The sequence below is a fragment of the Neoarius graeffei genome, chromosome 26, assembly GCF_027579695.1.
Source record: "Neoarius graeffei isolate fNeoGra1 chromosome 26, fNeoGra1.pri, whole genome shotgun sequence".
Taxonomy (NCBI): Eukaryota; Metazoa; Chordata; class Actinopteri; order Siluriformes; family Ariidae; genus Neoarius; species Neoarius graeffei.
The window spans coordinates 16,970,170-16,995,502 of record NC_083594.1 but is presented as its reverse complement, the minus strand read 5'-3'; the positions used below and the strand labels follow the sequence as shown (position 1 = coordinate 16,995,502).

At 42.1% G+C, this 25,333-nt stretch overlaps 1 protein-coding gene across 1 annotated transcript in view; it reads left to right on the top strand.

Annotated features, from left to right (window-relative positions):
* Positions 1-25,333, top strand: part of dock3 (dedicator of cytokinesis 3) — a 542,206-nt gene that overhangs the window by 107,549 nt on the left and 409,324 nt on the right. The window contains exons 4-5 of the mRNA XM_060909764.1: positions 12,568-12,623; positions 18,237-18,333. Of these exons, the coding sequence (XP_060765747.1) occupies positions 12,568-12,623; positions 18,237-18,333 (153 nt within the window). The remainder of the gene's footprint in view (positions 1-12,567; positions 12,624-18,236; positions 18,334-25,333) is intronic.

Below are 25,333 nucleotides of genomic sequence, written 5' to 3'. Positions count from 1 at the left end.
TGGCCTGGGTTAAAGATATTCCACAGCTGCCAAGTTCTTGTTTGATTGCAAATAATTGGATTTATATCGAATGCAACACAGTGTAAGTGCAGACAGTGTGCCTATGATGCACAGAACCATTTCTTTTTTTAATGCATATTGCAAAGTTTGGGAGAAAGATTTGGGGCTTATCGAGAGTGCATCATGGTGACCTTATTTCCAGTACAAAGGCTGATCAAAAGAAGAAAAATGTTGTCTCTCTTTCTCAATGCCCATTTCTTGGGCGAGGTTTTTGAAATGGAGTTAGGCTGGAATTTTGCTCAAACCTGGCAACCCTGGTTAATGATATTAGCTCTTCTGTGTGAACCTCATACACTATGACAGTGACAATGGGAAATTAAGACAGTAGACTATAGCATGAGTCAAGTGTAATAGATTCTTGACTTCATTTTGTTTGAGTCGATGACATGATTGTCATCCTTCCCCACTAAAATCTATGTATATAAGCTGCTGTTGCGCTCAATAGTTGGAATAGTATGGAATCAATTATACATTAGAGTTCATTCAGAAATCGAGAACATGGAGATAAGGAGATTGGGCTCCATAATAGCCACAATTTTCTGACTATTGCATTTGGTCCCATACTCACGTATTAAACAGTGAACCAAAATACGATCTACCTACGTAAACCTGAAAAGGGGAAGTATATGTACGCTTACTGACACTGCATCGTTTGTGCTTTGTTTGGGGAGTTGATCCTTCAATAAAGTTGTCCTTTTCAGTTCTTTGACTTGTCCTTGTTTTTCAGTTTTCGCACTTTTTATGACTAAACACAAAGACCGAGGGGTTGTAGACTTCGTGACATGGATCATCAGATCTTACTCCACCACTGAAGTGTGCAAAACACAATCGCGTGTTGTCTGTCGGCGTAAAATTTTGACGGCGAATTCTGTCTAACCACACTTTTCGACGCTTAGCTTCTTTAGGTATTCTACACAACTTTAAATCAGGAAAAGCCGTATTTCCCCCATGTGAATTCGAAAAAATGACTGAGGTTATCTGACTTAGTCAACAAATATAGTGCCTGGTTACCCCCCAAGGCACAAAGCATTATGGGCATGTAAAAGTAGTCAATAGTAAGGTCAATAGTAATATGGATTAGGACGGACAGGGGTTTTCAAAGTGTGGGAGAGTCAGCCCCCCCTCAGAGAGCAAATAAACAACAGCAAACCCCCCCCCCCCCTTACAATTTTTGTTGTTGCTATACTTAATGTTCCATTCGTATTTTAAAAAAAATGGTTGTTGTACACATTTTTATTTTTTTCTTTTACACATTTTAAACATCTGTGCTTTTTAAAACATCTTTTTTTTTACACATTTTAAACATCTGTGCCTTTTTAAAACATCTTTTTACACATTTTAAACATCTGTGTTTTATTAAAACATCTTTTTTTACACATTTTAAACATTTGTGCTTTTTTAAAACATCTTTTTACACATTTTAAACATCTGTGCTTTTTAAAACACCTTTTTACACATTTTAAACATCTGTGCTTTATTAAAACATCTTTTTTACACATTTTAAACATTTGTGCTTTTTTAAAACATCTTTTTTTACACATTATAAACATCTCTTGCTTTATTAAAACATCTTTTTACACATTTTAAACATCTGTGCTTTTTTAAAACCTCTTTTTTACATATTTTAAACATCTGTGCTTTTAAAACCTCTTTTTTTTACACATTTTAAACATCTGTGCTTTTTAAAACATCTTTTTTACACATTTTAAACATCTGTGCTTTTTTAAAACCTCTTTTTTACACATTTTAAACATCTGTGCTTTTTTAAAACATATTTTTACTAGTGCTGTCAAGCGATCAAAATATTTAATCGCGATTAATGTCGCGACTGTCATAGTTAACTCGCGATTAATCGCAATTTAATCGCACATTTTTGTCACATGAAAAACCATTGTAATTCTCTTATCAGCATAAAAAAGTGAATGGGCTTGCTCACCGTTCGAACTACGGGGGTACTCGGGGGATCCGAGATCCCCTGAAACAGACATGAGATCCCTTGAAAACATGATTTGGGAAATGTTGGGGGGTCTCTAAAATATTGGCAAAATGATGTTTATTGACATAGCAATCGTGTGTAACGGGAAACATTTGCATATCCGAAGTGAGCGCGCGATGGAGAGCCGCGCTCTGAGACAAGCGCAAGCACACCCCCCCCAAGGGAAAATAAGGGACCCCCCGAAAATATCGGCATAGTTCGAACACTGGTTGTACCAATGTTTTTTTTTTTTTTTTATTGCAGAGCATAACACGTCTTGTCACAGCCACTGCAAAGTGGGGCGGGAGCCGCCGATGGGAAAACGAAACCTACTGTAAGCCGAGCACCGTGGCTCTTCGGGGGAGGGCAGAGGACTCTGGCTGTGCGGGGCGTGGCATCATGTCACAGAGCGTTAATCTCGCGATAAAAAAATTATCGCCGTTAAAATTGAGTCAAGTTAACGCGTTAATAACGTGACATTTTTGACAGCACTACTTTTTACACATTTTAAACATCTGTGCTTTTTAAAACATCTTTTTTACACATTTTAAACATCTGTGCTTTTTTAAAATCTCTTTTTTTACACATTTTAAACATCTGTGCTTTTTAAAACCTCTTTTACACATTTTAAACATCTGTGCTTTTTTAAAACATCTTTTTTTACACATTTTAAACATCTGTGCTTTTTAAAACCTCTTTTTTACACATTTTAAACATCTGTGCTTTTTTAAAACATCTTTTTACACATTTTAAACATCTGTGCTTTTTTAAAACATCTTTTTTTACACATTTTAAACATCTGTGCTTTTTAAAACCTCTTTTTTACACATTTTAAACATCTGTGCTTTTTTAAAACATCTTTTTACACATTTTAAACATCTGTGCTTTTTAAAACATCTTTTTTTTACACATTTTAAACATCTGTGCTTTTTAAAACATTTTTTACACATTTTAAACATCTGTGCTTTTTTAAAACATCTTTTTTTTACATATTTTAAACATCTGTGCTTTTTAAAAAAAAAACATCTTGTTTTACACATTTTAAACGTCATAGCATCGTTAGCTAGCACCTCTTGGCAGACAACACACTGTGGCAGTGGAGCATCTTCAGATCCAGTCCATGAAAATCCAAACTTTAAATAATCGTGGTCATACTTCCTTCTTTTTTTGCTTGGCCCAGACTCCGTCTCCTCACTCACTGTAGCTTTAGGTACTAAAAATCGATCCATTTTGTCTCTGGCAAAGGCTAGCTGAAGTTCACTAAATGTCCGCAATAGTAACTTATTCTGGTTTATTTTTCCTCACGTTGCGCCCCCCTTGAAGAACTCTGGCGCCCCCTAGGGGAGGCGCGCCCCACACTTTGAAAAGCCCTGGATTAGGACATTGGGGCTAGCTGAGGCTGACCTAGTAAGTAATTGGACACAAGGTTACGGCTCCATCCCAAGCCATTTATATTGTCAGCATACGTACATTCGAAAACATCAATACTGAGTTATTTCCCCTTTGCTGTTATAATAACCTGCATTCTTCTCAGAAGGCTTTCCACTGAATTTTGGACCATAGCTGTGGGGATTTGTGCCTATTCAGCCATAAGAGCTCAATAGGTTGGGCACTGATGTCTGGCAAGAAGGCCTGGTGCTGACTTGGTATGCAGGCCACCACTCGAGTTTTTCCACATCAGCACTGGTAAACCATGCCTTTAGGGGCCTCACTTTATACACAGGGCCATTTTCATGCCAAAACGTATTTTGGCTCAGCCACTTAGCTCCAGTGAAAGGAAATCTTATTTCTACAGCATACGAATACAATTGTGTGCTTCCAATTTTGTTTCAACAGTTTAAAGACATGGGTGTCATGGTCAGGTGTGCCCATACATTACGTTCACCGGCCACTTTATCAGGAACACCCATCCACCTGTTGTTTTACGCAGTTATCTAATCAGCCGATCCCTTGACAGCAGCACGATGCATCAAATCATGCAGATACAAATCAAGAGCTTCAGTTAATGTTCACAATGTTCAAACATCAGAATCGGAAAAATCTCAGAGTGTGACTTTCTTTCACTGTGGCCAGACGGACTGGTTTGAATATTTCAAAAACTGCTGACCTCCTGGGGTTTTCACACACAACAGTCTCTAGAGTTTACACAGAATGGTGCAAAAAACAAAAAACACTGAGCGAGCGGCAGTTCTGTGGGTGGAAACGAACGCCTTGTTGATAAGAGAGGTCAGAGGAAAATGGCCAGATTGGTTCGAGCTGGGGGCGGCACGGTGGTGTAGTGGTTAGCGCTGTCGCCTCACAACAAGAAGGTCCTGGGTTCGAGCCCCGGGGCCGGCGAGGGCCTTTCTGTGCGGAGTTTGCATGTTCTCCCCGTGTCCGCGTGGGTTTCCTCCGGGTGCTCCGGTTTCCCCCACAGTCCAAAGACATGCAGGTTAGGCTAACTGGTGACTCTAAATTGACCGTAGGTGTGAATGTGAGTGTGAATGGTTGTCTGTGTCTATGTGTCAGCCCTGTGATGACCTGGCGACTTGTCCAGGGTGTACCCCGCCTTTCGCCCGTAGTCAGCTGGGATAGGCTCCAGCTTGCCTGCGACCCTGTAGAAGGATAAAGCGGCTAGAGATAATGAGATGAGATGAGATGGTTCGAGCTGCCAGGAAGGATATACCGTAGTAACTCATAGCAACTCTTTCCAACCATGGTGAGCAGAAAAGCATCTCAGCATGCAGCAGCAGAAGAGCACATTGGGTTCCACTCCTGCCAGCCAAGAACAGGAATCTTAGAATCAAGAACAAGTTCCTGTTAAAGTGGCCCGTGAGTGTAGGTGCAGCATTCGTATTTTAAGATGGGTATTATATTGTGTTGTTTGTGATGTATGTACTGAATATTTTCCAGGTATTAGTGCTGGCTGCAAGGGAGACGAAAAGATTATTGATAAATAAACATATTAGGTTAGACATTATGACAAAGCATTTGGATTTTACTAAGTCTAGATACACTTACAGTGGCCAACACAGTTATTGGCACCCCTTGAAAAGATTAGTAAAAAGGGTGAGAAAAAAATCCACCTTCTGAAGAAATTGCTTCATCTCACATTGAAAAGAAAAAAGAAAAAAATCCAACCTTTAATTGAAATTTATTTATTCACAGAGGACAAAATAAACTTGAGGCCTCTTGCAGGCAAGTTTGTAACAGTTCCAGTTGGTGTCCAATTTTTATCATTGCTCGAAGAGTAGAAATGGCCATTTTGAGGCGAGTAATTTTTTTTATTTTTTTTATTTTTTTTAAATAACCATTCCTGGATTTGTGAAAATCAACACACTTCTCCCTCCTTTGGTTTGTGTGTTCTCTTATCTTTCCCATATTGATGGATGACGAAGGGAATTTGGCCTCTGTGGCCATGTACACACATAGCCGGGTATTTTTAAAACCGAACATTTTCCCCCCCTCCGTTTATAAAAATGTTTTATCCACACCACCTCGTCTTCGAAAAAAATCCCTTCCACACATCACCGAACATCTGCGTTTTCAATCACATTCATAAGCACTCCAAACCTGTAGATGGCATTATTTCCCCAAATCCTACCCCCTAATCACATCAGAATAGCCCTCTGTTGGTGTCACTTCCACCTAAACATTAAACATGGCGCCAAGCTCGTTCGTCTGGACAGACTCGGAGACAGAATTGCTTCTAAACACAATTTTGGAGCATAAACTTCAAAAGACGCAAGAAAACGTTGATTGGGAATCTTGTCAGTAGTTGGGCTTCTAAAATTAAACATGTAAATAGCACCTGCACAATAATTAACGCTTTCAAGGCACTACTCCGATCCATTACTCTTTGTCCATGCTTAATCTGGCTTCTGCAGTAAACAAAGGTCGCACGTTTGACGTCAGGACAGATTTGTTGTCATTTTTTTGGCGCAGATTGTGACGTTCTAAAACGCAAAACTCCGGTTATCTCTGTCTACATGAAAAGGCATACACTGAGTTTTCAAAAATCTTCACTTTGCCCGGAGTTTTTTTAAATATTCGGTTTTGATGTGTTTTCATGTGGATGACAGGCCAAAACGTAGAAAAATATCTTCGATTTAGCAGATACCCGGCTACATGTGGACGGGGTCTAAGTCACCTCATATTTGTCACCCAGTTAATCAGGAAGTCATGGATTACAGCTTGAAAGTTCCTACACACTCCAACCAACTCAAAAATACTGTACAATTTAAATGTCAAAGGTGTTTCAGTTTCAATGTGTTCACTATAATTTCCAGGGGTGCCAATAATAGTGGGACGTGTTGGTTTTGTTGAAAATAATTATTTCTTGATAAGGGATTTGTTTTTCCCTGAATAAATTCATTTCATTTAAAGGTTGGATTTTTTTCCTCATTTTTTCAGTGTGAGACAAAGCGACTTTACCAAAAGGGGGATATTTTTTCCAACCCTACAGTGTCTTGCAAAAGTATTCATCCCCCGTGGTGTTTGTCCTGTTTTGTTGCATTACAAGCTGGAATTAAAATGCATTTTTGGAGGGTTAGCGCCATTTGATTTGCGCAACATGCCTACAGCTTTAAAGGTGCACATTGGTGTTTTATTGTGACACAAACTAATTAAGATGAAAAAACAGAAATCTGGAATGTGCATAGGTATTCGCCCCCTGTCGTATGAAACCCCTAAATAAGAGCTGGTCCAACCAATTCACTTCATAAGTCACATAATTAGTTGATTAAGATCCACCTGTGTGCAATCAAAGTGTCACATGATGTCTGTATAAATCAACCTGTTCTGGAAGGACCCTGACTCTGCAACACTACTAAGCAAGCAACATGAAAACCAAGGAGCCTCCAAACAGGTCAGAGACAAAGTTGTGGAGAAGAAGTACAGATCAGGGTTGGGTTATAAAAAATATCCCAAACTTTGAATATCCCAGGGAGCACCATTAAATCCATTATAGCAAAATGGAAAGAATATGGCACCACTACAAACCTGAGAAGAGAAGGCCGCCCACCAAAACTCACAGACCGGGCAAGGAGGGCATTAATCAGAGATGCAACAAAGACACCAAAGATAACACTGAAGGAGCTGCAAAGATCCACAACGGAGATGGGAGTATCTGTCCACAGGACCACTTTATGCCGTACACTCCACAGAGCGGGGCTTTATGGAAGAGTGACCAGAAAAAAGTAATTGCTTAAGAAAACACGTTTGGAGTTTGCCCAACAGCATGTGGCAGACTCCCCAAACACATGGAAGAAGATTCTCTGGTCAAATGAGACTAAAATTGATCTTTTTGGCCATCATGGGAAATGCCATGTGTGGTGCAAACCCAACACCCTGAGAACACCATTCGTAAAGTGAAGCATGGTGGTGGCAGCATCATGCTGTGGGGATATTTTTCATCTGCAGGGACAGGAAAGCTGATCAGGACTAAAGGAAAGATGGATGACATTAAATACAGGGCAGTTCTGGAGGAAAACCTGCAGGACAGTAATGCTGGAATGGCCTAATCAAAGCCCAGACCTCAATCCAATTGAGAATCTGTGGCATAACTTGAAGATTGCTGTACACCAACGCAATCCATCTAACTTGAAGGAGTTGGGGCAGTTTTGCCTTGAGGAATGGGCAAAAATCCCAGTGGCTAGATGTGCTAAGCTAATAGAGACATACCCCAAGAGACTTGCAGCTGTAATTGCAGCAAAAGGTGGCTCTACAGAGTATTCACTTTAGTTGGGTGAATACCTATGCACACTCCAGATTTCTGTTTTTTCATCTTCGTTATTGTTTTTGTCACACCAAAACAACAATTTGGGGCGGCACGGTGGTGTAGTGGTTAGTGCTGTTGCCTCACAGCAAGAAAGTCCGGGTTCGAGCCCCGTGGCCGGCGAGGGCCTTTCTGTGTGGAGTTTGCATGTTCTCCCCGTGTCCGCGTGGGTTTCCTCCGGGTGCTCCGGTTTCCCCCACAGTCCAAAGACATGCAGGTTAGCTTAACTGGTGGCTCTAAATTGACCGTAGGTGTGAGTGTGAATGGTTGTCTGTGTCTATGTGTCAGCCCTGTGATGACCTGGCGACTTGTCCAGGGTGTACCCCGCCTTTCGCCCGTAGTCAGCTGGGATAGGCTCCAGCTTGCCTGCGACCCTGTAGAACAGGATAAAGCGGCTAGAGATAATGAGATGAGATGAGAAAACAACAGTTTGCACCTTTAAAGTTGTAGGCATATTGTGTAAATCAAATGGTGCGAACCCTCTAAAAATCCATTTTAATTCCAACTTGTAATGCGACAAAGCAGGACAACCACTAAGGGGGATGAATACTTTTGCAAGACCCTGTATTTACTAATCTTTACAAGGGGTGCCAATAATTGTGGAGGGCACTGTACAGTATGTTATCCAGAGTTCCAATCATCTACATTCTGGCCTTAGAATTTATGATTTTCTACCCCTTGTTACAGCAGTATGAGATCAAACTGAAAACTACGCTATAGAGTTTTTTTCACATCAAGCAGTGGTCAGACCAAAATGTGGATAAACTTCACTTGACAGGAAAGAAGAGAAAGACTTTTGCATATTTTTACTTCACACTTTAAAATTCTTCTTCACTGACATACACGAGGGTTTTTGTGTTAAAATTTGATTTTTTTTTTCCTTCTTTCTGCCTGCTAGGACTTTCTTGTTCGCATTGTTGGCACCCCTGATGTTCTCAATCAGTTTTATGCATCAAAAGCAAAGCTGTTTTCTTCTTACAGACTTCTCTTTCTTAACGACTGTAATCTCATCTCATCTCATTATCTCTAGCCGCTTTATCCTGTTCTACAGGGTCGCAGGCAAGCTGGAGCCTATCCCAGCTGACTACGGGCAAAAGGCGGGGTACACCCTGGACAAGTCGCCAGGTCATCACAGGGCTGACACATAGACACAGACAACCATTCACACTCACATTCACACCTACGGTCAATTTAGAGTCACCAGTTAACCTAACCTGCATGTCTTTGGACTGTGGGGGAAACCGGAGCACCCGGAGGAAACCCACGCGGACATGGGGAGAACATGCAAACTCCACACAGAAAGGCCCTCGCCGGCCACGGGGCTCGAACCCAGGACCTTCTTGCTGTGAGGCGACAGCGCTAACCACTACACCACCGTGCCACCCACGACTGTAATGATGTTATACAAATACTTTAAAAAAATAAAAACATAAACCCTTCCATTTTCAGCTTCCAGCATAACCAAGGCCAGGTAATTGATGCTGAACTGGGTTTGTAACCTCAAGCAGTCTCATTATCTCAGCTAAACCAGTTGAGGAGCTCGTCTTGAAGGATGTTTTATTGTTTTACAGAGCAGTTTCAACTGTGGAGTAATTAAGTTTTTCCAAGCCTTTGTCTTTCACTTACTTTGAATTGCATTAACGAAAAAGTGAGATCTTTTATCTTCAGTTAAAGAACACTTGACCTAGGAGTAATGTTAAGGTATTTAACAGTTATTCCACGAAATCTAGTCGTACATGAGCCGACAGCTGACGAGTCGCGTAGCGCTGAGTCGGCTATAAGCCATGTACGACGAAATTAAGTGGAATAACTGTTTTATTCCACCCATATTCCCTGGATTTTGAGAAAGAGAGCATTTTTATTTCTGTTTTTTGCAAATTCGATAAATTAAAACTTTATCTCATCTCATCTCATTATCTCTAGCCGCTTTATCCTTCTACAGGGTCGCAGGCAAGCTGGAGCCTATCCCAGCTGACTACGGGCAAAAGGCGGGGTACACCCTGGACAAGTCGCCAGGTCATCACAGGGCTGACACATAGACACAGACAACCATTCACACTCACATTCACACCTACGGTCAATTTAGAGTCACCAGTTAACCTAACCTGCATGTCTTTGGACTGTGGGGGAAACCGGAGCACCCGGAGGAAACCCACGCGGACACGGGGAGAACATGCAAACTCCACACAGAAAGGCCCTCGCCGGCCACAGGGCTCGAACCCGGACCTTCTTGCTGTGAGGCGACAGCGCTAACCACTACACCACCGTGCCGCCATGACCGTAACAATTTGTGGAAAATATTATCATAATCATTCTTGAAAAATAAAAAAAAGATATGTTCTTCCTATGAAATACTTTCATTCCATATTTTGTCGCTTTTTTTTTGAGGTTTTGTTTTCGAGTCAAGTTTTTATTTCGTCCTCGGTTGGTTCAGCGACATGCTCTGCCATTTTGTTTTTCTCTACTCACGGTATCCTTGACTTGCAAGTGACGTCAAAGCAAAATCGAAACCCGGATGTCGGCCATGTTGGTGGATATACAAATGCGGGGTCAAGCGACATTCCATACAAAACATAGTCACGCGTGTGACTCTCTATGCTTTTCCACTGCTTTAGGCGTTCTTTTAGCCATGCCATATCTTTGTGCTGTATATGGTTGAGGTCACAACAGTACTCGTGACCGTGGCACATTCTGATTTTTTAGAATTCCGTCCCTGATTCGGAAAGAGGGCGAGGAAACTAAGGAGACTTAGTACAGAGAGGAGACGAGGGGATCAGGACACTTTGTCCAATGACGATTTCGTCCAATAGTTAAGACATTCCATCCAAAGCCTTTTTCATACACACTATCAATTATTTTATATTTCAGGTATTCCAGTGTTCGTGAACGAAAACCCCGCGAGAGCGCTGCTCCGCACCTGATTTAACATGATCCAGCCGGCTTTAAAAATGAATAACTCGGCCAGAGGAGCTCACAGCAAAGCTAAATTTTACAGGCACCTTCCTCTAAGCCTCCCCCTTCGAAAGAGCATGGTCTCGGGTCGGTAGGACCGCACCTCGGCCTGGGATTCGCGAATGAAAGCTGCGCTAGAACATTGCTCGGCACCTAAAGATTTAATATGATCCATCCTACGGCACTCATTTGCTTTATAAAAATGTGTTTTGCTTCGGTCAAAGTCCACTGAGAATTCCTCCTTTTTTCGGACAAACAAATACCTGAAATCTAAAACAATTGACCGTCCGTTTGAAAAAGGCTTTGGACGAAACAACCTGTATTCGTACTTGATGGTCAGTAGAAGCAGCTTATCTTCAGAAAAGTCTGACTTTTTTTAAAATAATATGGGTCAAAACCACATTCGAGCGTTCAAACCGTGGTAATACTGAGAAAATTCAGCACTGTTTACAGACACACTTTCAGCGGCTGCCATCCTAGTTGCTTTGTATATCCACCATCATGGCGGACGCTCATGACGCAGCACATTTTTATCACATGATTGCAAGTCGTCTATTACCCCTTTTCCACCAAATCAGTTCCAGGGCTGGTTCGGGGCCAGTGCTGGTGCTGGTTCACAACTCGTTCAACTTGCGAGCCAGCTGAGAACCAGTTTGCTTTTCCATAGCTCCCGGTGCTAAGGGAAGCCATGTCATTACATCGCTGTATACGTCAGTTACGTCGCTACGTTTGCATAAACCCTGGCACGAATATCGAAGCAAAAACAACACGGAAGAAGCAGCAGCAACAACAATAATAATAATGGATGACTTCACGTTTGTACAGCTGCTGCTTCTCGTCGCTTAAAAATGGCGATCTTTCGCGGTCTTGTTATTGTTGTTGGTCTTAACAACTCCGCCCCCCTGCTGACGTAAGCGGTTCTTTCCTCTGGCCCAGCAGAGAGTTGGTGCTAGCCTGGAACCAGTTTTTCTGGCCCCAGAGCCAGTTCTTTGTCAGTGGAAACAGAAAACCCGGTTCCAAACTAAGCACTGGCCCCGAACCAGCCGTGGAACCGCTTTGGTGGAAAAGGGGCATATATGAGCTGATAGCCTAGTAGTAGAGTAGCCAATCAGACTGCTCATATCCAGTGAATGTGAATAGAATAATAGCTATTACTTTTAAACCGGGGGCAGCACGGTGGTGTAGTGGTTAGCGCTGTCGCCTCACAGCAAGAAGGTCCGAGTTCGAGCCCCGTGGCCGGCGAGGGCCTTTCTGTGCGGAGTTTGCATGTTCTCCCCGTGTCCGCGTGGGTTTCCTCCGGGTGCTCCGGTTTCCCCCACAGTCCAAAGACATGCAGGTTAGGTTAACTGGTGACTCTAAATTGACTGTAGGTGTGAATGTGAGTGTGAATGGTTGTCTGTGTCTATGTGTCAGCCCTGTGATGACCTGGCGACTTGTCCAGGGTGTACCCCGCCTTTCGCCCGTAGTCAGCTGGGATAGGCTCCAGCTTGCCTGCGACCCTGTGGAACAGGATAAAGTGGCTAGAGATAATGAGATGAGATGAGACTTTTAAACCGTCGATATGGTGATGCGAGTTAAGTCAGGGTCAGAGACCTACTGATTTACACTTTGTTTCAAGAGGAATGAACAGTTGCAGTTAACACTTTTAAAGCCATGGGGGGGGGGAACCAGCCAAGATAAAATCAACTCAAAGAACCAGGACATAATTCCATGATGTGCAAGACATATCCAACACTTTTTTTTTAACCTCTCCATAATTGCCATGCTAGATATTAACGCTATGATTTAACTTTATCTTTGTTTGTTTTTTTGTTTGTTTTTATAGGGCATCTTCCCAGCTAGCTTTGTGTATCTGCGCAAGGCTGTTGTCACCAATCGAGGGTAAGTACCTTTCTGCTGAAGTTGCTTCATGAATGGAAAATTTACTCCAGTAGCATGACAGAGAAGATATACCTACAGTGAGAGTAATTGACAGACTATTCCTTCACATATTTCTTCCTCCTTTTATCTCATTCTCTCTTTCTGCATTTGTCAGAGGTCTTCACACTGGATGTGGATTCTGATCTTGACAGGGCATTTATTCACCATAAGTAGATGTGGGGAGGACTCTGAATGGTAAAATGAATGGCTTATCAGGCGAGAATACATATAGAATTATATAAAGGAAATTATATTATGTATTATATAAAGAATGATTAAAAAAAAAACGACATGCTGTATTAAGAAACAGTCCACCACCAAAATATCTTGCCCACAGCAGTCATGTAGAAACTGATCCTGAGGAAAGAGAGAAAGAACACAGATTGTCCAAGAAAGAAGATATTGCTAAAATCTCTAATTCAAATCTCAACTACACCAAATACAGTGTCTTGCAAAAGTATTCATCCCCCTTGATGTTTGTCCTGTTTTGTCGCATTACAAGCTGGAATTAAAATGGATTTTTGGAGGGTTAGCACCATTTGATTTACACAGCATGCCTACCACTTTAAAGGTGAAAATTGTTGTTTTGTTTTGACAAAAACAATAATTAAGATGAAAAAACAAATCCGGAGTGTGCATAGGTATTCACCCCCGCAAAAGTCAGTACTTTTTTGAGCCACCTTTTGCTGCAATTACAGCTGCAAGTCTCTTGGGGTATGTCTCTTTTAGCTTAGCACATCTAGCCACTGGGATTTTTGCCCATTCCTCAAGGCAAAATAGCCTTCTGGCTTGTCCACGTGATCTTTAACAAACTGCAGATGAACAGCAATGTTCTTTTTGGAGAGCAGTGGCTTTCTCCTTGCAACCCTGCCATGCACACCATTGTTGTTCAGTGTTCTCCTGATGGTGGACTCATGAACATTAACATTAGCCAGTGTGAGCCCATGTTTACATTAGACCGTATCAGCGGATCATCAGATTAACGTTTTTAAAACGATTAGTGTGCACACAGCAACACCAATACACGATTTGCGTGCACACAGCAATACCAATACACGGATACGCTCGGCTCCGCAGGCATCCTTCGCTCCAAATCACTCCGCCCTGAACAGCGAGTGTCCTCTGGAGGGTGCGCACTCCGGCCTTGCGCAGCTCACAGAGCGCGCGAGTGGAGCGCACGAGCTGTGATTCGGGACTGAGCCGCTGTGTGTGTGATCCCAGCGCATATCACTTACCACTTGCAAGTGGAAGGATGGCAAGCCTAAAGACAATCATAACTACACAATGGGCAGTATTTGCATCAGTATTTGCAGTATTTTCATACTTTTATACTCTTTAATGAAAGGTGATACAAGGCAGAAGTCCGCGCCGTTTTTCAGCAGTCGCGTCACATGACCAACGCCAGCGAATCAGGAAGGTGGATGTCACAGTGACGTTGTCCAATGAGACGCCAGCTAGAGCTCAGCACAGCGTATCCGCGTATTCTGAATCTTTACACAGCACCGGAGCTGACACGATCTGGATTGAATACGTGGACGCTGGCGGATTCCCGTTTCCCGGCGTTTCCAGGCGGTTTAATGTAAACGGACAGTGCATCCGCGAAGAAAACGAGACAGATACGGTCTAATGTAAATGTAGCCTGAGAGAGGCCTTCAGTTGCTTAGAAGTTACCCCGGGGTCCTTTGTGACCTCACTGACTATTACACGCCTTGCTCTTGGAGTGATCTTTGTTGGTCGACCACTCCTGGGGAGGGTAACAATGGTCTTGAATTTCCTCTATTTGTACACAATCTGTCTGACTGTGGATTGGTGGAATCCAAACTCTTTAGAGTTGGTTTTGTAACCTTTTCCAGCCTGATGAGCATCAACAACGCTTTTTCTGAGGTCCTCAGAAATCTCCTTTGTTCGTGCCATGATACACTTCCACAAACATGTGTTGTGAAGATCAGACTTTGATAGATCCCTGTTCTTTAAATAAAACAGGGTGCCCACTCACACCTGATTGAAAACACCTGACTCTAATTTCACCTTCAAATTAACTGCTGATCCTAGAGGTTCACATACTTTTGCCACTCACAGATATGTAATATTGAATCATTTTCCTCAATAAATAAATGAGCAAGTATAATATTTTTGTCTCATTTGTTTAACTGGGTTCTCTTTATCTCCTTTTAGGACTTGTGTGAAAATCTGATGATGTTTTAGGTCATATTTATGCAGAAATGCTGTATAGAAAATTTGAAAGGGTTCACAAACTTTCAAGCACCACTGTATTCATTACATCTACTTTGGGCTCCATTAGCTAGATGAATGCCACACAATAATTTTACAATTCTTCTGAGTGAAAAGTCACACACGCTCACAAAAATGATGTTCAGATAAAGCAGGCTCGATAAGGCCAAGGCATTTGCATAGTACATTTCAAAAAAGGGATAATGGAAGGACATGAGAGGGCTGATAGAGAGAAAATGGGAGGGAGAGATAAATGGTGATATAGAACAAAAGAGACAGTGGGGGGAAAAGGAGCAGGAACAAGAAGGAGCTGCGGAAGGACATTTTGCCACATTCCCTATGGTCATTGACGGCTTGGGCAAATCCAGACAAATAGAACTTACAAGAACAAGTACAAGGCATCACTCAGTGATGTTTCGAGAGCTCTATCTGTATTACCCTTACTCACTTATATAGATCACTCTAAATAGGGAAGGAATAAGACACCAGACTGAATTTGACAATAATTACTGAGTTAGATAGTTTCTGCATCAACAGTTCCAACATCAACTATAATAAACAGGCTAGAAGTATAATCACAAGACAGTGAAGTAACACAACTTATCAGTGTATCCAAATATGAAAATTAATATTGTAAGATATTAAATTCCAATTGACACCCAAATTGTGCACTGGATGGTAAATAATACTTGACTTAAGACCTAATGCTATTAAGGTTCTATGGACTCTATGACTACGTTCAGACTGCACCCTGGAATGACCCATATCCGATTTTTTTGCCCATATGCGACCTGTATCCGATTTGTTATTGACAATCTGAACGACACAGATCCGATTTTTTCACATGCGACCCAGGCCGCTTGGATATGTGGTCCTAATTCCGATGCATATCCGTTATTTTCACATGCGACTGCAGTCTGACCGGACAGGTCGCATTCATGCGACCTACACGTCATCAACAAGAGACAAACGTCACTATTCTGCGTTGGCTAATCCCGCCTCTTTGGTGGAAAACAACAACATTTGTACAGTTTTCAGAATTTAAATAGACTTTTATAGAATTGATCAAGCTAATGGTGGATTTGGTAGGGACCTGGATGTTTATCTGTTAGCCTGATTAAATAAAACAGTTTCTATAACTGATTTATAACTTAAACCATCCTGTACCACATCGCCAGGTCTCGCCTCATCTCCATAGCAAACTGCACTGGTGTTTCTGCACCTTGAGCCAGCGCTGAGAGAAGTTGCAGAATTCAGCTGGCTATAAACAATCTAAATAAATATTTATAATAATGTAGAAAAAGTTTACTAATATGACGAAATAGGGGCGGCACGGTGGTGTAGTGGTTAGCGCTGTCGCCTCACAGCTCGAACCCCGGGTCCGGCGAGGGCCTTTCTGTGCGGAGTTTGCATGTTCTCCCCGTGTCCGCATGGGTTTCCTCCGGGTGCTCCGGTTTCCCCCACAGTCCAAAGACATGCAGGTTAGGTTAACTGGTGACTCTAAATTGACCGTAGGTGTGAATGTGAGTGTGAATGGTTGTCTGTGTCTATGTGTCAGCCCTGTGATGACCTGGCGACTTGTCCAGGGTGTACCCCGCCTTTCGCCCGTAGTCAGCTGGGATAGGCTCCAGCTTGCCTGCGACCCTGTAGAAGGATAAAGCGGCGAGAGATAATGAGATGAGAAATATGACGAAATAAATATGTGTAAATTATTAAGCCTGAATTAAGAGTTTGGTAATACAGCGGCCGTATCCCAAATGACTGCCTACTGAAGCTCGAGTGCACTATATAGAGTTAAAAAATCCATTACTTCCTAGTAACATGTAGTGCACTTATATAGAAATTAGAGAGACATTTAGGAGTCAACCCTCGTTACCAGGCTACACGTTTTCATTTCAGTTCAGAAACAAAAACACACACGAGACCTCACACTTTAACACTAACCAGATAATTAAACAAACAAACAAAAAAAAGAAATCATTAAACTTGAAGAGTGCGCTTTTTTTTTGTTTACGTATTACGTAGATGTGCTTATTACGTGTCAATTTGTGCATGCGGGACACTTTTGGGTCGTTTTCCGTTCATATTGGAGATCGCATACAAGTCTCATATAATTGGTAATGTGAACGGCCTAACAAAAAAATCGGATTTCACAACAAATCGGATATGGGTCGTTTCAGGTTGCAGTCTGAACGTAGTGTTTGTTCCTGGGTTAAGGCCCAGTCCCACAATACCGATAACTGTCACGATAACTATAAATAAATCAGTCCCTTGCAGTTTATATGGTTCGTGCTCATACCAGACCGATAATGATACCTATAGCCCAGGCCTGGGTTTATCCTTACCGGTGAGATTGCTTCTGGAGCGATTTTCCCAGACCTGAACCTGATCCGATAAAACATCTGTCCAATCACGTACTTGTTGACGTGACGCTGTCTGAGCACATGCCATTTTCCCTGGGCATCTTTGTACATCCTTCTTGCATCATGAAGTCACGGAATACGGATTCACGCAAAATAAAAAAATATAATACAAAGCACGTATCTTTTATTTCACGGATATGTAATATCTTCCATGAAATATCAATAGTAAAAAGTAAACATATAAATGCAGGTAAGATATTTTAATTATGAACTTCGGCAGTCCAAACATTGAATTGTTTTAGACGTCTTAATTTTTTTTTTTTTTAAATCCATGATGCATCATCCGTATGAAATCTGTAAACAATCTGTAATATACTGAAACGTCCTCGACCAATCCGTAAATTATTAGCGTCCGTGGTGAATCCGTATTAAAATCTGTAACCACTCTGTATTTTGTATCCTTTTTTTTATTATATTTCCGTAATCCGTGAACTATCCGTGTTTTGTCAATCACAGGAGTATGTGCATGGGTTGTTTCGGAGTCCAAGCTGTATAGTACGACCCGGAAAAATGTGCTACTACTTGGAAAAAACTTCCATGACTATTCCTAAGTTGCATGCATTTATTTACCCGAGTGTCAGGAACAAGCGATATTATCGTCGGGATTATACCGTAGTTGTGGTGTGACTGCTCCAGACTGGAACTAAAGCCAGGCAGAGGTATCGTCATAGTTGGTGTTATAGGTATAATTATAGTTATCGGTGTTGTGGGACCTTAGCCTGCTGAGAGAATGCTCTGAAAGCTAGCATTTAACCAACAAATGTCTCTAAATCAACGCACAATTTAAGTTATTAATTAGTAATTAGTCATTCTCCAGTAAATGTGGTTGGAATCACAACAACTCAACAACATCCAAAGTAAAACGCGTATAAGTATGCATTCAGTGTTCACCTTGCTGTCTTTGTGTTCATGTGTACAGGCAGTATGAGACAGTGTTGCCTCTCGAAGATCCCATCGTGACCGAAGTCACCTCCACTCTACAGGAATGGGCCGTACTCTGGAAGCAGCTCTACGTGGTGAGTCTCGACTTTGCATACTCCGATTAAGAAGGACTCCAGTGGATGTGGTCATTCAGCAACTGGAGTAGCAAGTTGCTCTTCTGTTGTTGGACTGAATTAAGCCGATATGTACAGTATATAAAAACAGCTTTATGAATAAATGAATATAGAACGGTCTCTTAAATCTGTTGATCTATTGCAGTGCACACTGTGGAAATATGCTGCCAGTTGTTTGACTTTGTTCAAAGCTACTTATGCTCAGTCTTGTTTTTTTTTTTTTATTACCGGTACATACACAATTCAGAGTTTGACCCTTACTGGGTAAAGGCTGTTTTATGTTTCCTTCCATCCTTCCAGACAAGCCTTGAAAACCTTTTCAATGGTTGGAAAAAACTTTAGAAGTGGGTGAGATGGGATGGGGATTAGTGGGCACTTGTCCAGGTTGGTGTGCTTGAATCCTCATCTACAGTACGTGATTGTTGCCAGTGTGAGTCAAAATATGCTGCATTCAGTTTCTGGAAGCAATGGCAGGCCCAGGTTTATAGTGGGGTGGCAAGAGAGGGTAAGGGGTGGCATCGTTTAATTATGTATAGAACAATGTGATTTGCTTCTTGGTGTAAAATGGATGACCACATAATGACCCTGGGTTTGTTTCTTAATTGCTTTCTAGTTTTGAAAAAATACAACAATATCATTGGTGGTTATTTAAATCATGATGATTGGGGCGGTTTTTGGGGTGGCAGGGCTTATTATCGGAGTGGTAGCTGCTGTGGCTAGGCTCCTCCGTTAAAGGAAATTGTGAAGATTGTAAGATTTGCCACTATTGAAGTCAAGTTTATTTGTATAGCGCTTTTAACAATAAACATTGTCGCAAAGCAGCTTTACAGAATTTGAACGACTTAATACATGAGCTAATTTTGTCCCTAATCTATCCCCAATGAGCGAGCCTGTGGCGACGGTGGCAAGGAAAAACTCCCTCAGACGACATGAGGAAGGAAGAAACCTCGAGAGGAACCAGACTCAAAAGGGAACCCATCCTCATTTGGGCAACAACAGACAGCATGACTATAACATGAACAGTTTTAACATGAAGTCAGTTTCGTTGATGTTGTAACTCTTCATTGATGGAAACTTGAGTGCAAAACTGTTCATGACAACTGCAGTCCTAAAGTTAGCAAGTCAACTGTAGTCCTCAGCCATAAAAGCATTACTGTAAGAGTCCAGAACATCCTCCAGGTATAACCCTCAACTGTCCTCATGGGGCCGTCCTTCACAGGAGCGATGCGATAAAAGTCCGACCAGACACAGGGCACCAGGATGGATCAAGCAGGTCCGAGGGGCAGAAGAGGCCAGCATCTCAATCCCAGGACCAACATGTAACTCAGAGGGACAGATGGGGGGGGGAACACAGGTTGTTAGGTATGCCCTAAAAATGACGCAAGTATTAAATCTGTGTGGTAGGCTCGCAGAGATGAAGGCTGTGGCCATTTACATTGAACTGCTACTACTATTGCTACTACTACTACTACTACTACTTCCTCTTTATTACCATAAAGCCCTTGTCCAGTCAGGCTGAAAACAGCCAAGAACTTACTATTCCGAAGCACCATAAACAGCTCAGAAGCTCTTCTGCCACAGCATGAATTGGTTTTAACATCTCATTAAACAGCGCTATGCTAAAGCATTTCAAACACACGGTTTATTGAATGTGAGAACCTTGTTATTACCTGGCTTCAAAGTCAACCTTCCATTGAAGCTAAGTGTGCTAAAATGATTGGTATAATTATATAAGAAAAGCAGTGTGCCCTGCAGACAACTGAAAAAGGTTACACTGTGACAGCATGCTTTATTTAGGCCTCCTCCAGATTATTGTTAGTGTAAGTGATGACAATGACAATGGCCTTGAGTCTCTTTCTTGATCTTGAGTTTTTCACTGAATTTCTTTACTCTCTTTTCTCTCTGTATGCAAAGAAACTGGCTTTGATTTATAGCAGGTGGAGCACTATGCTTTTTCGATACTCCTAAAGAACATATTCACACAGAATCTTGGAAGTAAGATGTATAGTTCCTGCTGGTAAGAGAAAAGAACATGGAAGAGATACACTGTGATCATGTTTTCATGAAGGAGGTGTGGCCTGTGTGCCTGTCAAGACCAGTGAAGTAGGTGGGGCCTGTGTGCCTGTCAGGACCAGTGAAGTAGGTGGAGCCTATGTGCCCATCAGGACCAATGAAGGAGGTGTGACCAATGTGCCTGTCGGGACCAGTGAAGTAAATGTGGCCTGTGTGCCTCTCAGGACCATTGAAGGAAGTGTGGCCTGTGTGCCTGTCAGGACCAGTGAAGGAGGTGTGGCCTATGTGCCCGTTGGGACCAATACTGGAGGTGTGACCTATGTGCCTGTCGGGACCAGTGAAGTAGGTGTGGCCTGTGTGCCTGTCAGGACCAGTGAAGTAGGTGTGGCCTGTGTGCCTGTCAGAACCAGTGAAGTAGCTGTGGCCTGTGTGCCCATCAGTACAAGAAAAGGAGTTGTGGCCTCTGTGTGTGCCAGTACCAGTGAAGTAGGTGTGACCTGTGTGCCTGACAGGGCCAGTGAAGGAGGTGTGGCCTGGATGCCTGTCAGAACCAGTGAAGTAGCTGTGGCCTGTGTGCCTATCAGTACAAGAAAAGGAGTTGTGGCCTCTATGTCTGCCAGTACCAGTGAAGTAGGTGTGGCCTGTGTGCCTGTCAGGACCAGTGAAAGAGGTTTGGCCTATGTGCCCATTGGGACCAACGAAGGAAGTGTGATCTATGTGCCTGTCAGGACCAGTGAAGTAGCTGAGGCCTGTGTGCCTATCAGTACAAGAAAAGGAGTTGTGGCCTCTGTGTCTGCCAGTACCAGTGAAGAAGGTGTGGCATATGTGCCTGTCAGGGCCAGTGAAGGAGGTGTGGCCTGTATGCCTGTCAGAACCAGTCAAGGAGGTGTGGCCTGTATGCCTGTCAGAACCAGTGAAGGAGGTGTGGCCTGTGTGCCTGTCAGGACCAGTGAAGTACAACCCCAATTCCAAAAAAGTTGGGACAAAGTACAAATTGTAAATAAAAACGGAATGCAATAATTTACAAATCTCAAAAACTGATATTGTATTCACAATAGAACATAGACAACATATCAAATGTCGAAAGTGAGACATTTTGAAATTTCATGCCAAATATTGGCTCATTTGAAATTTCATGACAGCAACACATCTCAAAAAAGTTGGGACAGGGGCAATAAGAGGCTGGAAAAGTTAAAGGTACAAAAAAGGAACAGCTGGAGGACCAAATTGCAACTCATTAGGTCAATTGGCAATAGGTCATTAACATGACTGGGTATAAAAAGAGCATCTTGGAGTGGCAGCGGCTCTCAGAAGTAAAGATGGGAAGAGGATCACCAATCCCCCTAATTCTGCGCCGACAAATAGTGGAGCAATATCAGAAAGGAGTTCGACAGTGTAAAATTGCAAAGAGTTTGAACATATCATCATCTACAGTGCATAATATCATCAAAAGATTCAGAGAATCTGGAAGAATTTCTGTACGTAAGGGTCAAGGCCGGAAAACCATACTGGGTGCCCGTGATCTTCGGGCCCTGAGACGGCACTGCATCACATACAGGCATGCTTCTGTATTGGAAATCACAAAATGGGCTCAGGAATATTTCCAGAGAACATTATCTGTGAACACAATTCACCGTGCCATCCGCCGTTGCCAGCTAAAACTCTATAGTTCAAAGAAGAAGCCGTATCTAACGTGATCCAGAAGCGCAGACGTCTTCTCTGGGCCAAGGCTCATTTAAAATGGACTGTGGCAAAGTGGAAAACTGTTCTGTGGTCAGACGAATCAAAATTTGAAGTTCTTTATGGAAATCAGGAACGCCGTGTCATTCGGACTAAAGAGGAGAAGGACGACCCAAGTTGTTATCAGCGCTCAGTTCAGAAGCCTGCATCTCTGATGGTATGGGGTTGCATTATTGCATGTGGCATGGGCAGCTTACACATCTGGAAAGACACCATCAATGCTGAAAGGTATATCCAGGTTCTAGAGCAACATATGCTCCCATCCAGACGACGTCTCTTTCAGGGAAGACCTTGCATTTTCCAACATGACAATGCCAAACCACATACTGCATCAATTACAGCATCATGGCTGCGTAGAAGAAGGGTCCGGGTACTGAACTGGCCAGCCTGCAGTCCAGATCTTTCACCCATAGAAAACATTTGGCGCATCGCAAAAATGGAAGATACGACAAAAAAGACCTAAGACAGTTGAGCAACTAGAATCCTACATTAGACAAGAATGGGTTAACATTCCTATCCCTAAACTTGAGCAACTTGTCTCCTCAGTCCCCAGACGTTTACAGACTGTTGGAAAGAGAAAAGGGGATGTCTCACAGTGGTAAACATGGCCTTGTCCCAACTTTTTTGAGATGTGTTGTTGTCATGAAATTTAAAATCACCTACTTTTTCTCTTTAAATGATACATTTTCTCAGTTTAAACATTTGATATGTCATCTATGTTCTATTCTGAATAAAATATGGAATTTTGAAACTTCCACATCATTGCATTCCGTTTGTATTTACAATTTGTCCTTTGTCCCAACTTTTTTGGAATCGGGGTTGTAGGTGTGTCCATGGTGCCTGTCCCTCCTAGTGAAGGGTGTGTAGCTTTTGTACCTGTCAGTCCCAGTAGAAGAGGTATGGCCATTCCCAGTAAAGGATACATGGCGTTTGTCTTTCAATCTTTGTCTCAAGCAGGTGTGGCGTTTGTGTCTGTCGATTGCATTGAACAACAACGTACGCTTTGTTTTTGTAGTTTTAATTCATATCATGTTACAGTATTGGATTGTACTGCTCTATAATCGCATTGAAACGTCTCTAAAACAGTCCTGAATTCAGAGATGCACACTCCTTTCTGGGTACCTTGTAATAAGTTCTGCTTCATGTGATTCAGTGAATGGTACCACATCTTCACAACAGGTTGTCATTTTCTGCTTATTTATTATCAGTGTCACCCTTTTAAATGCTTCATCAACCCAATGTGTATTGACACAGTTGAGAAAAATCCATGCCTCATCAACAACTGCTGAGATCAAACACAGCAGAGACAATGACTCAGTTTTGGGACTGCTGTGGTATCTTATTCACCACCATGTTCTCTGAATCTACAGCATATCTGAGGGCTTATAATAAGCTTCCTCAAGACAGACAAGCTTGTACTGCACTGAAAAGAAAAAAAAACTAAATTGGAGTGAAAATAATGAATGGTGAATTGGGTTGCGTAACATGTAACGGAACATTTGAAGGTTTGATCTTCAGACATTGCTGTGCGAAAGGCCCATGGAGAAGAAGCAGACCATCAATATTGTTATGACAACTTGTACAATACCTTTTGAAAATTTTTCTTTGGCAACATTCCCTAAAGACGCCCCTGCCGAACCCTGCCAACAAATGTACCATTGACAGTGTATCCAGTTAATTAACAAGCAGCTCTTTATAAACGTGCCAGTTAATACAATGTTTGCACTTGTGCCTTTAAAATGAATTTAATTGAGCATGCATGTGTGAGTGCAGTGACAGTACAGCTTTATAGACTGTAGCATAAGATTGAAATAGATCCCATACTTGCGGGTCATGGGTTTCAAAGGTACTGTAGAATATTTTATGGGCGCTCTGGAAGGAATAATACAGTGCCCTCCATGATTATTGGCACCCCTTGTAAAGGTTAGTAAAAAAGGTTAGGAAAAAAATCCACCTTTTGGTGAAGTCACTTCATGTCACCCTGACAAAAAAAAAAAGAAGAGAAAAATCCAACCTTTAATTGAAATAAATTTATTCAGAGAAAAGCAAATCCCTCATCAAGAAATTATTATTTTCAACAAAACCACTTGTGCTACTGTTATTGACATACTTGATTTAATACACCTCCCGTTGCCAGTAAAATAGCACTGAGTCTTCTCTAATAACATTTTATAAGTTTGGAGATACAGAGCAGGGCATCTGAGACCGTTCATCTTTACACAATCTCTCCAGATCATCCAGGGTCCTTGGCACTCTCTTGTGTTTCTACACTTCAGCTCAGCCCACAGGTTTTCACTGGGGTTCAGGTCAGGGGACTGAGATGGCCAGGGCAGAAGCTTGATTCTGTGCTCAGTGAACCATTTTTGTGTTGATTTGGACATCGGATCATTGTCCTGCTGGAAGATCCAATGACGACCCAGTTTTAGTTTCCTGGCAGAAGCAGCCAGATTCTGATTTAAAATGTCCTGGTATTTCATGGGGTCCATGATGCCATGGACCCTAACAAGGTTTTCAGGGTCTTTGAAGGAAAAACAGCCCCAAAACATCACAGACGTTCCACCATATTTTACAGTTGGGATCGGGTTCTTTTCATTATAACCATCCTACTTTTTACGCCAAATCCACCTTGAATGTTTATTGCCAAATAGCTCCATTTTTGTTTCATCAAACCATAGAACACGGTTCCAGTCAAAGTTGTAGTACCGTTTCGCAGATTTCAGCAGTGGCGGCTGGTAGTCTTTCAAACAGGGGAGGCTGGTCGGTTACGATATTTCCAGATTTTAAAAGAAAAAAGAAAAAACACATCAGTTTTGCCCATACTCTTGCCTCTGATCTGGCTGATTGTTGGCAGGGTCACAAACTGTGAAATAACAGGTTCTTTTGGCCCATTAGCCTACTGTCCAATATACATGATGGTGGTGTTGGGGGGGAGGGGTATATTTTAACATTTTATATTTTAAAATTGTGGCATGTTGTTTAAAAATTGATCATTATTGAAAGCAGCTCTTTGTCAGGAACCTCAGCAGTAACAGCAGAGTGTTCTGGAATAGGCACAAGCACTGACCTTGGGGAGCCAAACATAGAGCTGGGTGCCACACATTTCATTCAATGACACTTTCCCTATATTTTACTTATTTTGACTGAGAAATGTTTTATTGACAATTTTGATAACTCTTCACTTTTAATCCAGGTCTGTAGTGTGAAATGT